This window comes from Triticum dicoccoides, chromosome 4A, assembly GCF_002162155.2.
Source record: "Triticum dicoccoides isolate Atlit2015 ecotype Zavitan chromosome 4A, WEW_v2.0, whole genome shotgun sequence".
NCBI lineage: Eukaryota > Viridiplantae > Streptophyta > Magnoliopsida > Poales > Poaceae > Triticum > Triticum dicoccoides.
In genome coordinates this window covers 621,563,513-621,575,549 of record NC_041386.1, presented here as the reverse complement: position 1 = coordinate 621,575,549, position 12,037 = coordinate 621,563,513, and the positions used below count along the sequence as shown (strand labels likewise).

Sequence of the window (12,037 nt, the reverse complement as noted above, 5' to 3'; positions counted from 1 at the left end):
CCGGAGCGTACGCTAAGGCATTCTACGCGCACGCACACAATAGCGCCACCGTGTTATATATATATATATATATATATATATATATATATATATATATATATATATATATATATATATATATATATATATATATATATATATATACTAGCACAAATGCCCGTGCGTTGCAACGGGAAAAACAACAAATCCTTAACCCAATGGCTCATTCGTTTTCTGATTCTTAAGCTTATGAATTTTGATGTTATATGAAGGTTTCATCGGGAAAAGAATGTGTTCAGTTTGCACAAGTTCATGAATTTCCCCTGCTTCAGTCTGCTACTCATGATATTATTGCTATCCTATCAGCAAACATTCTAGAGGGACTAATAATGATTAAAGAGTAGTACTATAGAAATTTCTTTATCTGGAAAATTATGAAAAATATCTTAAACTATGACCAGAGCATTGTCAAGATTAAGCGAAGAAACATGGCCATGCTAGCATTGATCCTTGGCGGAATCATCGGGGCCAAAACAGTCCCTGGATTGACCACAACCACATCCAATCCATTTTCCTCTGCAAACTTCCATGCTGCCTTCTCAGCCGGTGTCTTTGAAGGAGGGTACCAGAACTAACCAAGAAAAGATAGAAAATGAGATAACTGCAAAGCCCAGCTGAAAAAATGGTTGCATCGTAACAATTTTAGAAGATGCCCTTTTTGTGAGTCCATTGATCCAAATAGAATCAAATCAGCTTGGGGTGGGGGAGTTGATCATGCTATCATATGCACAACTGAAATATAAGTTGCTACTGCATCTGCAGAACCATATGTAATTTCAGATTTCTATCTCATCAAACAAACACTGCACTTCTTGCAGTAACCAATTGCGCTGAAGGATGCAGATAACCTTTTCCTGTCTTGCTTAACAGCTGCAGTGTTTTTGTTGGCATAAATAATTTAGTAACTGCACTTTTTACAAGGTGGTTGTATCATCTCACCCCGTTCTTGTCGCAGTAGTCGATGTCGGCTCAGTAGCGCTCATGGAGGACCTCCCCGGCCGGCATTATAATTTGATTGAATGGAAAAAACCCTCCTCATTATTAGTGATGCCAATCCTGAAATAAGATGACAACTTGAAGGAAAGGGAAAACCTGTGATTGAGCTTAGATTTCAGTAGAGGGACTTGAGGCCTTCTTACATGTGACTTCGGCATGGAAAACGGGCACATGATTAGTGTCAATCCGTAAGCCGTTAAAAAAATGTAGGAACTGGGGTGTTGGTTCATGGAGAGAGTATTGGACTATTTTGTACTTTATTGAAGTACCAATTAGATTAAAGATGAATGAATTACCCAAACCTCTTGGTATATAGGTGAGGTGGCACGATCAGTGGCACTGTCCTTTAACTTCATGTATAATCTTGCATGTCCTTCCTTACTCCTTCCATTGCAAGAAAGCTTGCTCTTTCTTTTCTCTGTCAGATGCATGCGCCTCTTCCCCTTCACACTTATTAATTTCCCAAGAAATCCTGTTCCTGAATGTTATGTTGCTCACTGCCAAAGCTCGTCCCTCTCTTGTTTTTCCAACAGATCCATGCCTCATCCTCCAATTATTTAACTCCCAAGAAGGCTTGTTCTTAGGCAACTTGCTCACATATTTAAACTGGTGGGATTTATTGTTACAAAGCGATGTGGGACTATCTTTTTAATGAATAAATTAACATGAAAAGGCTGATTAGGAGCCCACTTGGGCCTTGGTGAAGCTTGACGTGTTAGTATTTTTGAGATTGGAAGAGTGCTAGATTGGCCGTGGCTGAGGCCCAAAAGAGTGTAGGGCAGGCCTAATACACATCCTGCACGGCAGGGAACAAACAAATGAAGCTTTTGTTTACGTACGGACGAAAGTGGCTCAGATAGATTAGTACCATCTCGGATATAGAAAATAATAAGTGGACGGACGACGGATGGACCGAAAACGGACGAAATTATGGTGGTAAGAAGCAATAGCTCTCTATTATTATAGCAAAAATGCCCGTGCATTGCAACGGAAGGAAAAATACAAACAAAATGGTCAAGTTTAAGCATAAACTTGTATGTTGTCCCACTTGTAGATGCAATAAGCTTAATTATTCCCAGCAATAAAGCAAGCACCACTTCACCTGAAACAGACTGACAGGATTATAAATTCAAGAGGCAAAAGAGTTAACTTGTGCGTGAGGCGTGATTTTATCAGACTAAACAATTTAAGTGTTAAACAAAGCTGTCAACCCAATTTCCTAGAACTTTACATGATTGAATGTTACTGTATTGATTAACCAGGATGTGAATAAAACTACTTGGTGTTAAAATGCACCTTCATCACTATGGGCGTTGGAGAGAGCAATATCCTACCTGGGGGACGCTGCCACGGTTATAGCTATTGCCGTGCCGATTACTCGTCAAGATGAGCAGGTTCATTTCTTCTATGATCTCATCATCGTGGATGTTCATTTTCTAGCTGCCTACAAAAGATAGTAATGGAAGTGTAGCTAGAAGCTAGATAATTAAGTAATTGTAACATGTACTCATATAAGAAATCAGTTCAAATAAAGATCTAGGGACATGTCATATTTAGGTTCTGGTGGATGAATTCAGCATATCAATATAAATATGAATCGAACATCATAAAAACATACCACTGGAGTAGTGAGTATGGAAGCTAGCTAGTGCTTCAATCATTTCTGGCTACTCAGCGAACTTAGATTTTGAAACACTAAATCAAGAAATAACTCATGAATGAACATGTTTTTATTATGGGGAAATACACTTAAACATTAAAAGGTAACTTTCTTTGCTCGACACATTAGTATGACCAGACATTCTCATCGCCAAAATTCAGGGCATCATGGAAAAAGGTCATCAGAAATTTAGTCTGAACCTATATGATTTCGTTTGTCAAGTAAAAAGTGTATCTTTACATATATAATATCCATATTTTCATGAACAGTTTGCTAATGAATCTGAAAGTGGAAGAGTAACCAGATTTTTGTAAGGGTGCATCATCCAGTGTATGCTCAGACCACGACCTAAATAAAGGTACTTGACCTTAAAATGCCCTTTGCCTGTCTGGGCATTGGAGAGAGCAATACCATCCCTGGGGCCGCGTACATGAGTACATCTATTGCCGTGTCGATAACTCGTCAGGATTGGCTGCTTGAGTAGAGTCCAGACACATATATAAAAGAACAGGGCAATGATGCATTTTAAGTTTCCTTTGCACTACACATTGCCTTTAAATTGGACTGTTGTTCTATGAATTTCTTCCGTGTAAATCATTTGGAATAACCTCTACAGTGTATATAATCCATAAAAGCTTATCATAATAATCCTTGTTAAGCCTACAGAATCTGTCCAGTGATAATTTGGAATGAAAAAATAGAAGTACTTTGATAAAAAAATCAACATGAAAAACATGATGATAAATCAGTGGTATATAACAAGTTCAAGACAAACTCATCCTTTTGTGCATCAGCCGTTGTTGGGCTTGATTACACTGGAGAAACTGTGCTACTATCTTGCTAGTTCGTCAAGGAGGAACTTCAATTACTGCCTTATCATTAACAACATTCAGTATGTTAACAGAGGGAGTATCTTGAGATGGTAGTTTAGTATATCAGCTTCATGCTCATCTTGAACTAGGAGTGTCCCTTGGGAGATGGTTTCTCTTTCTTTTTCTTCTGCACAAGTAAGCTGCTCACTTGCAGTTGGAGTACGGGGGCAAACCTAAAGACAGATGTGAGATGTGGGGTTTAGTTGAGACAAATTGCAACAAATTAGATGCCCGATAAATATGAGGTCAAGGCCCCGGTAGCAGCACAATACATGTCCTCTAGCTGATGGTTCTAGGCGAGAGACAGAAACGCGAGCAGGTGGCGGTACACGATGAATAGAAATCAGCCCAGCCATGACATCATCTTCATCCACTGACTCCGTATCCATATCCATCGCCTCCCCATCCTTCTCCAATCACCGGCTCGACAATGTGTGTCTATAGAGGGAGAAGCACAGGAACAACAGGGAGACGGATCCGAGGCAGATGAGCCTGTTGTCAAAACCTGATCAGACAGAACATGAAGCAAAACATACTTGTGGAAGACTGAAGATCATGTGGCCTTGTTCATAACAGCCTGAAGGGCAAGGAGAGGAGGGCATACCTCGGTGGTCGTCGCCGGGTCCTCATCTATGACCTGACCTACCTTCAGCTCGTGGAGAGGGTGTCGTAGATGCTGCTGCAAGTTCCCGCTCTGTTGTGGCTGCGGGAGCCCGACGTGCTGCATTGATGACCAGCAGTCCACCGGCAAGAGGGCGCTTGACCACTTCACAATGTGATTTCAGCTTGCACATTGAGAAATACCAGTAATAGCTGTAGGCTTAAACCAATACCAATCCACAACGATCAGTCACAGGAATTTTCAAACAATTGTACACATGATTAGCATCAAAACACCCAAACACATGAACTTGCGCGGACGAAATTGATTCAAGAAATACCGACATGAGCAAAACGATTACGAACAGATATGCATGGTTCATTCAAATATTTAATTGTTCAGGCAGAACCGGCACAACCAGGCCAGCTCGAACAAACACATGAATAAAGCCCCCAATTCGCCAAGTCTGGTTAGCAACTCGCAAAGAAATTGCCACAAATCCTAAGGTACCAGAACTCCCCTTGGCGCCTGTACAAAGTCACGACATTTAGTGACTCGATTCCAGCACACGTGCGAGTGGAATTTCAGAATTCCCCAAGTAAAAGTTGCAAGAGCAAGTACACAGCCCAATCCGAAATTCTGAACACAGACACATCGAGTGCGTATTTACAGAGTGAGCAGCAGGCTGAGAGGAAGAGAGAAGGAGGTGTTGGTCACCTGGTAAGTGCTCGCCGCCGGCGTGTCCGCACCGTCCTTGGCAGTAGTGCGGCGCTGGCCAGCTGTGGAGCCGAAGCTGGATCGACGGGGCGCCCTACGGGTGTCTGGGGAGGCGTTTTGGGAAATCTAGATCGGGGGTAGGAGGAAGGGGGCGTTCCCGGTGGCTGGGCTGGTCGGCGCGCGTGTGGTGGGGTGCGGGCAGAGGCAAGCTGAAGGGCGAGCACGCGGGCGTGCACAGAAAGCAGCGCTCTGGCGTGGGCGCGGACGGAGGCGAGCACGCGGGTGTGCGCGGACAGCAGCGACGGCGGGAGCTGTCGTCCTCTACTCTGGCGTCCTCCATCCTCCCCCGCGACGCCACTCCCCCGCCTCGCCGCGCGCCGTCTCGGCCGGACCTGCCCTGCCTTGCCGCACAACCGCCACTGCCCCACCTCACTGTGTCGCCTCCGCAGCATCTGCCCCTCCTCGCCGCGGCATCCCCGCAGCCCTCAACCCGTCGCCGCCGCCGTCGCCAGAGAAACCCGTCGCCGTCGCCGTCGCCATCGCCATCGCCATCGCCATCGAAATGGATAAGACTACGAGGATAGCGAATGCAAATCTAATGAATACAGGGGGTTTTCTGCAAAATGTAACGTTATATATACAGACTTACTAAAACAGGGACTGCGGGTTAATTTCAGAGAAACAGAGGGGCTTTTTCGCAAAAACGCCGACGACGTACAACCAGAATCACTCCGTGCTTTATTAGTATATATATATATATATATATATATATATATATATATATATATATACAGGTAGGATCTTCTACAAGTGCTTGCCATAGAACTAGTTAAGGGTTTCAACGGTGCAAAAGTTCTCAAAAATTCTGAAAAAAAATACTGAATCAACACACCTATAATATAACAAGATCCAACGAAGGGATTAGAAAAATACAACTGTATGTGTCCTGGACAAAAAGAACAAATAGTTCAGTATATATTTATGTCGCAGTGAGCTGAAATGCTTATTATTTTTGCCGAGGACACATAGATGCATATTTTGATAATCCCTCCGTTGGATCATATTATTACATTAGAGAGATGCTCCCATATTTATTTCATATTTTTTGATAACTTTTAAACCGTTAAAAGTTTAGCGAATCTTAACTAGTTCTGTGGCAAGCTATGGTAGACACAGTTCTGCTCCCATATATATATCCCAGCATCTACAAACTGATGATTCAATAATGTCCACGAACCGATGATTCAATAATATCGTATGCTTGTGCCAAGCTTTTTGACTTAAGCTCATATTTATCGGAGAATACAAGGGCAATGTATCAATACATAACATATCAACAAGCAGGGCGTGCCGCCGCTCGGGAATGGCAAGTATCCTAACTAAAGAACAATATATCCAAAAACAGAAAATTATGGAATTTACATACAATTATATATTACATGAAAATAACATATAGAACAAAATCATTTGGGTCTCTTGGCACACAGACAAATTAACCACGACACAATTGAATTTCATAACTAGTTTCTTATCACTGGATGCAGATCAGATCTTGACCAATACCGTCCCCAAAGGATGATACTCTAGTTGTCTAATGCAGCTCTCCGTCCTCCTCTTCCTGAATCATAGGGTCGCATCTCCGTCTAGCTCTAGCACTGCTCCATGGCCTGCGTTGGGTCCGTTCACGGCGCTGGCAGCCCAACTGACGGTGAGGAGGACCAAACCTCGTCCGTGCTTGAAGTTGGGCCACCGTGAAAGCCAAAGGTGACGTTGACCGCGGTCTTGGACCATCAACCCTTCTGAGTGAGCTCCCCTCGATGCCTGGGATGGAGCCTTTGGCAACGAGAAGACTGCGCGCTCCCAAACACGTGATGCCGGTCCCGAAACTACTTAATGAGCTCCCCCTTTGACCTTCTTGCGAGACACCTTCGTCCACAATCTATCATCATCGTTGTCTAAGGACACGCGCGCCACCTCCTCCGTAACCTCATGAACATCATATCTCTGCTCCTCCGCCAAGCATTGGAAACGGGAACCCGAAGGCGGCGACAAAATCATCCTGGACGTTGACACCGAAGAAATCATCTTGGGGAAAATCCGAACCCCGACGGAGATAGCACAGTCATCTATAACGATCTCTTTTCCGGCGAGGATCTTATCCCCATCTATCAAATGGCGGCATGTGGCAATGGCTCCTGTGGCATCGCACAGGTAAGCCCACCCTGATTGCTTTTCGAGGAGGAGCATGCCGGCATGGCGTCCAGCCCTTCCGTTGAAGAAGGTCGTAGAGTAGGAGGCCATCCCACTACCGGACTCGCCACCTATGCCGACGGCCCAGGGCCGTCAGCATAGGCCATTTCCCGTCGGCATACATCTATGCCTACGGCTGCCGTCGGCATAGCCCCGTCAGCGTAGATTACGTCAGCGTAGTCTTGTCAGACCGTCGGCATAGTTTAGCCGTCGGCATAGGGGCCTATGCCGACGGCTTTCGTCTAGCCGTCGGCATAGTTTAGCCGTCGGCAGTGATTTTCACATGACGGCAACGGACGGCGCCGTCAAAAGCGCTAACGAATCACGGGCCGCCACGTGGCAGAGGTATGCCTACGGCAAAGCCGTCGGCATAGGTGAAAATCTATGCCGACGGCTTTGCCGTCGGCATATCTCTGCCACGTGGCGGCCTGCGGTGACTCCTGGCAGGAGGGTATGCCTACGGCAAAGCCGTCGGCATAGATTTTCACCTATGCCGACGGCTTTGCTGTAGGCATATCCCTGCCACGTGGCAGGCCCTGGGTAGCCCTGTGCATATCTATGCCGACGGTTTAACCGTAGGCATACTTACGAACCAAAACCAAAAAAAATACTAGCCAAAAAGGCTAGCAATTTCCAATCCAATTATAAGACATGATTCAACAATCATGGATTTGCAAACACAGGCCATAAAATATTTTTGATGTACACAACATTTTCATTCTAAGAATCCACTAAAAAAATACTAGCCAAAAAGGCTAGCAATTTCCAATACAATTATAAGACATGATTCAACGACCATGGTTTTGCAAACACAGACCATAAAATATTTTTGAAGTACACAACATTTTCATTCTAAGAATCCACTACAGCATCAAAGGAGAAGGCGGAGGGGCGGTGCCGATGGTGCGGGAGACGGGGCAGCGATGACAGAGGTGGCATGCAGTCAGTATAATGAACCAAAGATCCTACACATAAGGATGAATATGTAATATATACAATGCATCTACCAAAGGGAAATCACCAAAATGTTACAAGAAATACTTCTACCGGGAGGCAAACAAAGATTTTCATTGTAAATGATCTGATGTTCGCACTGCATAGCTGATACAATACGATTTCTTCATATTATTCAATTACTGGGAAGGATCAATTACACATATGGATGAACTACTAGTACAGGAGTAGCTTGCTGCCAACACTACTAGCTAGCTGCCAACACTACTAGCTAGCTAGATTAAACACCAACAGCTAACAAAACCTAGCTGCAGTAACCAACAACCACAAATGAGGTAGTACAAGAGCAGAATTTAACAAGTGTGCTAATCTGAATCATCATCACTGTAAATAGGAATGATCTTTCTCATGGCACAAGCACGACAAGCACAAACAAAATCACCCATGCGCATGGAACAGAGCAAGGTACTGCTATAGCAGCACAAGAGAGGGAGCTAGAGGTAGGAGATTGACTCACTGGAGAGGAGGTTGTAGTCGATGCCGAACACGATCGCGGCCGCAGTCGCGCGGTAGAGGAGGTTGTAGCCGAGTTGGACCATGTGCGGGGTGTCGTCGTGGCGGTGGATGCCCTGGTTGTCGTCATCATCCACGGAGGATGCCTGCTGCTCCGAATCAAACGAACAAGTCAGAGCTAGTGTTGTTGAGCTAGTACAGAAATTAAACAAGCTAGTATAGGAGACATAGGCGTGCTGGTGCTAGTATCTACAGAAATCAATCGAGCTAGCTATGCATGTGCGTGAGCTAGCTTAGTACGTACAGTACATGGTTGTGCTCCAAAACAAACAGAGAATGCTAGCCTCAACAGAATCAATCACAAGGTTATTTTTTTTGTTACTAGCACTGCTAGTTGTATGTGTTGATCCATCCGGACCTAACTAATGTTGTTGTATCTCTAGACCAAGTGCAGCAACACAAGAAGAAGAATTAAAACTGTAGAGCACATATATACATATGACGAACTACAGAAATAGCACTACATTTTGCACAGGACAAAATTAATCATGAATGGTTCTGTCACAGTTGATGCATTTGTTGCCAAAAAGAAAATTTCATCCAAACTACATACGCTAACATGAGCCGGTGTAATTCACACGTAATGGTGGCTTAATATGTTTTCTACCACATGTCATGTTTACTTACTAGCATCTAAGAATGGATCAGGTATGAATTAGGGCATGGATATCGAGAGCAGCAAGATGGTAGTAATGGAACAAAAAGTTTTGGCCTGAAAAAATTTGTTTGTCAAGGAACAAGATAGACAAAAAAAATTGGGTTTGAGAAGGTGAGTATCTCAGGGGCTGGGCTTACACATGGGTTGAGAAGGAGGTTGATCTGCTGCCACCCACACATGCATCTATCAATCAAAAAAAGAACGTTTAGGTTCTCAAAGACCTTCCTGGATCCGGCAGCAGCACGAACAGAGCAAACAGAGAGGCGTGAGGAAACCGAATCAAATCAAATCAAACATCAAAGGCAGAGACAACAACCATTTATTTTGTAGCATCTTGAGATAACTTGAGAAATCCAACCAGACCAATTCATAAGCTAAATTCTACTACATTTTTGGGGTAGCAAGCAAAATATACTTAAAAGCAGAGTCAATTCAAACCGAAGATGGACTCTAGTTCATCAATGGATGAGTGGCATTAACTGTTTGAACATCACACCGTCACAGCAACAAAAGCAGTACCAAGACAAGTGCATCAGGTGTTCCATTTAGCACAAACACAAACTTCAGTGCTATAAAAAAAATACGTACAGGGCTAGTTCACTAGTCATGCAAATTTGCAATATATGCAAACAAGTTTCAATCGATCGATATTATGCAAGATACGCCTAGCCTGGTTGCAGCAACCAACAAGGGCAATCCAAACTGAGAGCTAGCTAGCTAGGAGCAGTGGCGGAGCGTGACCAAATCTCAAGAGGGGGCTGACTTTATATAAGAACACACAATATGCATTTGAAAACTCCGCTAAGTTGTACGTAGAACATATGCAAGGAGCCAAGGACAATTAGGCGACTATATCATCATAAATAACACAATATAGCAGGTTCACACATACCTGAGCATTGTGGATAGGTAAATTTTGGTGTTCCAAAAGAACAGACCACACCAAATGACCAAAAGACAACTAAACATAACCAACTAGCACTACTGCCAACTAGAGATATGCTCTTCTATTCTTCCTACTTTTGAAATCAGCAATCATATCTTCACAAGCAATTTTTGATGCAAATCTCCACTTGCATCTTCCGTCATATCTAATAAGTCGACTAGGTAGACATCAAAGTTACCAGAATATCTCAACTCGTCACAATTACATATAAATTAACACAAGCAGACAAGCAGTGACTAGCAGCAGTGGTGACAAGAACATCTAAAATCTGCACCTAGCAATCTGCATCTAAAATCTGCACCAAGCCTAGGAGGACCCAACAGTGGAGTGTGACAGCAGTAGCACCCATTCAAAATTCAGTCAAGCATGTGTATAAGTAAAAAATGCAGAGCTGAGCAGAGCAGCAGCAAATTGAGAGCAAGCCTAGGAAATCGAGGAGGACAAGGGAGTCATGGAGGGGAAGGAAAACCTCTCGCTTGAGGTTGGGTGTCGTTCCGAGAGAGAGGATGCACGCCGGGGAAGCAGGACTCCTCCTCTCCCTCGTCCCTGCATCGAGTTGCTGCTACTGCTGCGTGTGGGTGAGGAAGGTAGGCACATCAGGGAAGGGTAGGGGAACAGATCGAATAGGAGAGGGAGGGGCTGACCTTGATGGCGTCGGAGAAGGGCTGGAGCGGCGTCGTCCATGGCCTTCCCTTTGCTGTTCCAGCGCAAGCGAAACGACGGCGACATTGGCGTGCTCGATCTGGGAGGGTGAGGATACAGGTGAGTAAGAGAGGGTGGGTTGCGAGGGATCTCGACGGAGAGATGTACCTGAGCCGCCGGAGCCACGCCGGCGACGCGGTGGCCGAAACCCTAGCTTAGGGGACGGTCGCGGGTGACCGGTAGAGGACGCGAGCGACGAATCTGCTCGGAAGGGAAGACGGAGCGGACGGAGGCGATCATGCGAGTGTGCTTGGCATCGTCGGCAGCAGCCGGAATCGCCGGAAGCTGCAGGAATCACCGGCGTGGGTGGCGGCGGCGGAGAAGGGTCGCGGGGAGAGAGAGAGGTCGAGGTGGGGAGTGGTGCGGCTCTGTTGGGTCTTGGGTGGGCTCTCTCTCGCTTCTTTTCCTTTTTTTTAATTTTGGTGGGTGGGAGGGAAGCGGGCTGAGTGGCGCGGGAAGGCCCAAAATTTCATTTGATTTTGTATCGTGCGTGCGTGCGTTTTCTTTTTCTTCTTTTCTTTTTGGAGGTGCAGAGGAGCGTGGGGCCAGCCATCCACGTCACCGATCCGCGTGACCGGGTGGTCACCCAATAGGAAGTCTTCATTTTTGTGTGCTTCTTTATGTATTTGTTTTGCTAGATTTATTAGAGTTTTTTATGAAATCTTTTCAAACTTTTTCCACACCCTCTACGAATCACAAACCAATATTCTGCCAAATTTCATGTTTTTTCCAAAAAAAATGATTTTTTTAGAATTAAAAAATTGATAAACTCATTTTGCCTACAGTCTCTCCGGCGGCGGTTTGTCTGCATCAGGCTCGGGTGAGGCGTCTTCCTTCATGGCTGATACAGGTACGGGTCTCGGCTGGTTGGGGCACCCGTTGTTCCGATCTGGTGGCTCTGCCCGCTGCTCATGGGGGCGGGCCGGAGGTGCTGGCCTGCAGGGGATCTTGGCGGAGGGCGGCAGGGGTGCCCCCGTCTGCGCCGACATCGTCCCGTGTGTCGCGCAGCTACAGGCCCCACCACCGGGGGAGAATGTGTAGGTACCGTCCAACCAAAGGAGGAGCAGGC

The 12,037-nt window shown here is 45.2% G+C and overlaps 1 protein-coding gene and 1 long non-coding RNA gene across 12 annotated transcripts; both read right to left on the bottom strand.

Annotated features, from left to right (window-relative positions):
• Positions 1–233: 233 nt before the first annotated feature.
• Positions 234–5,458, bottom strand: LOC119287434. 11 transcript variants are annotated; one of them, XR_005140863.1, is made up of 3 exons: positions 4,172–5,458; positions 979–4,059; positions 234–610 (listed from the first exon to the last, which is right to left on the bottom strand). It is a non-coding gene; the product is annotated as an uncharacterized LOC119287434 (long non-coding RNA). The 11 variants fall into 11 exon arrangements; XR_005140865.1 differs by having other exon boundaries at positions 234–2,147; positions 2,370–4,059; XR_005140862.1 differs by having other exon boundaries at positions 234–2,137; positions 2,370–4,059.
• A 2,529-nt stretch (positions 5,459–7,987) lies between these two features.
• Positions 7,988–11,957, bottom strand: LOC119283864. The gene is made up of 5 exons (XM_037563234.1): positions 11,752–11,957; positions 10,736–11,008; positions 9,458–9,503; positions 8,607–8,751; positions 7,988–8,100 (listed from the first exon to the last, which is right to left on the bottom strand). Exons 1-5 carry the CDS (start codon positions 11,955–11,957, stop codon positions 7,988–7,990), a joined length of 783 nt encoding a protein of 260 aa, XP_037419131.1.
• Between the last annotated feature and the right edge of the window lie 80 nt (positions 11,958–12,037).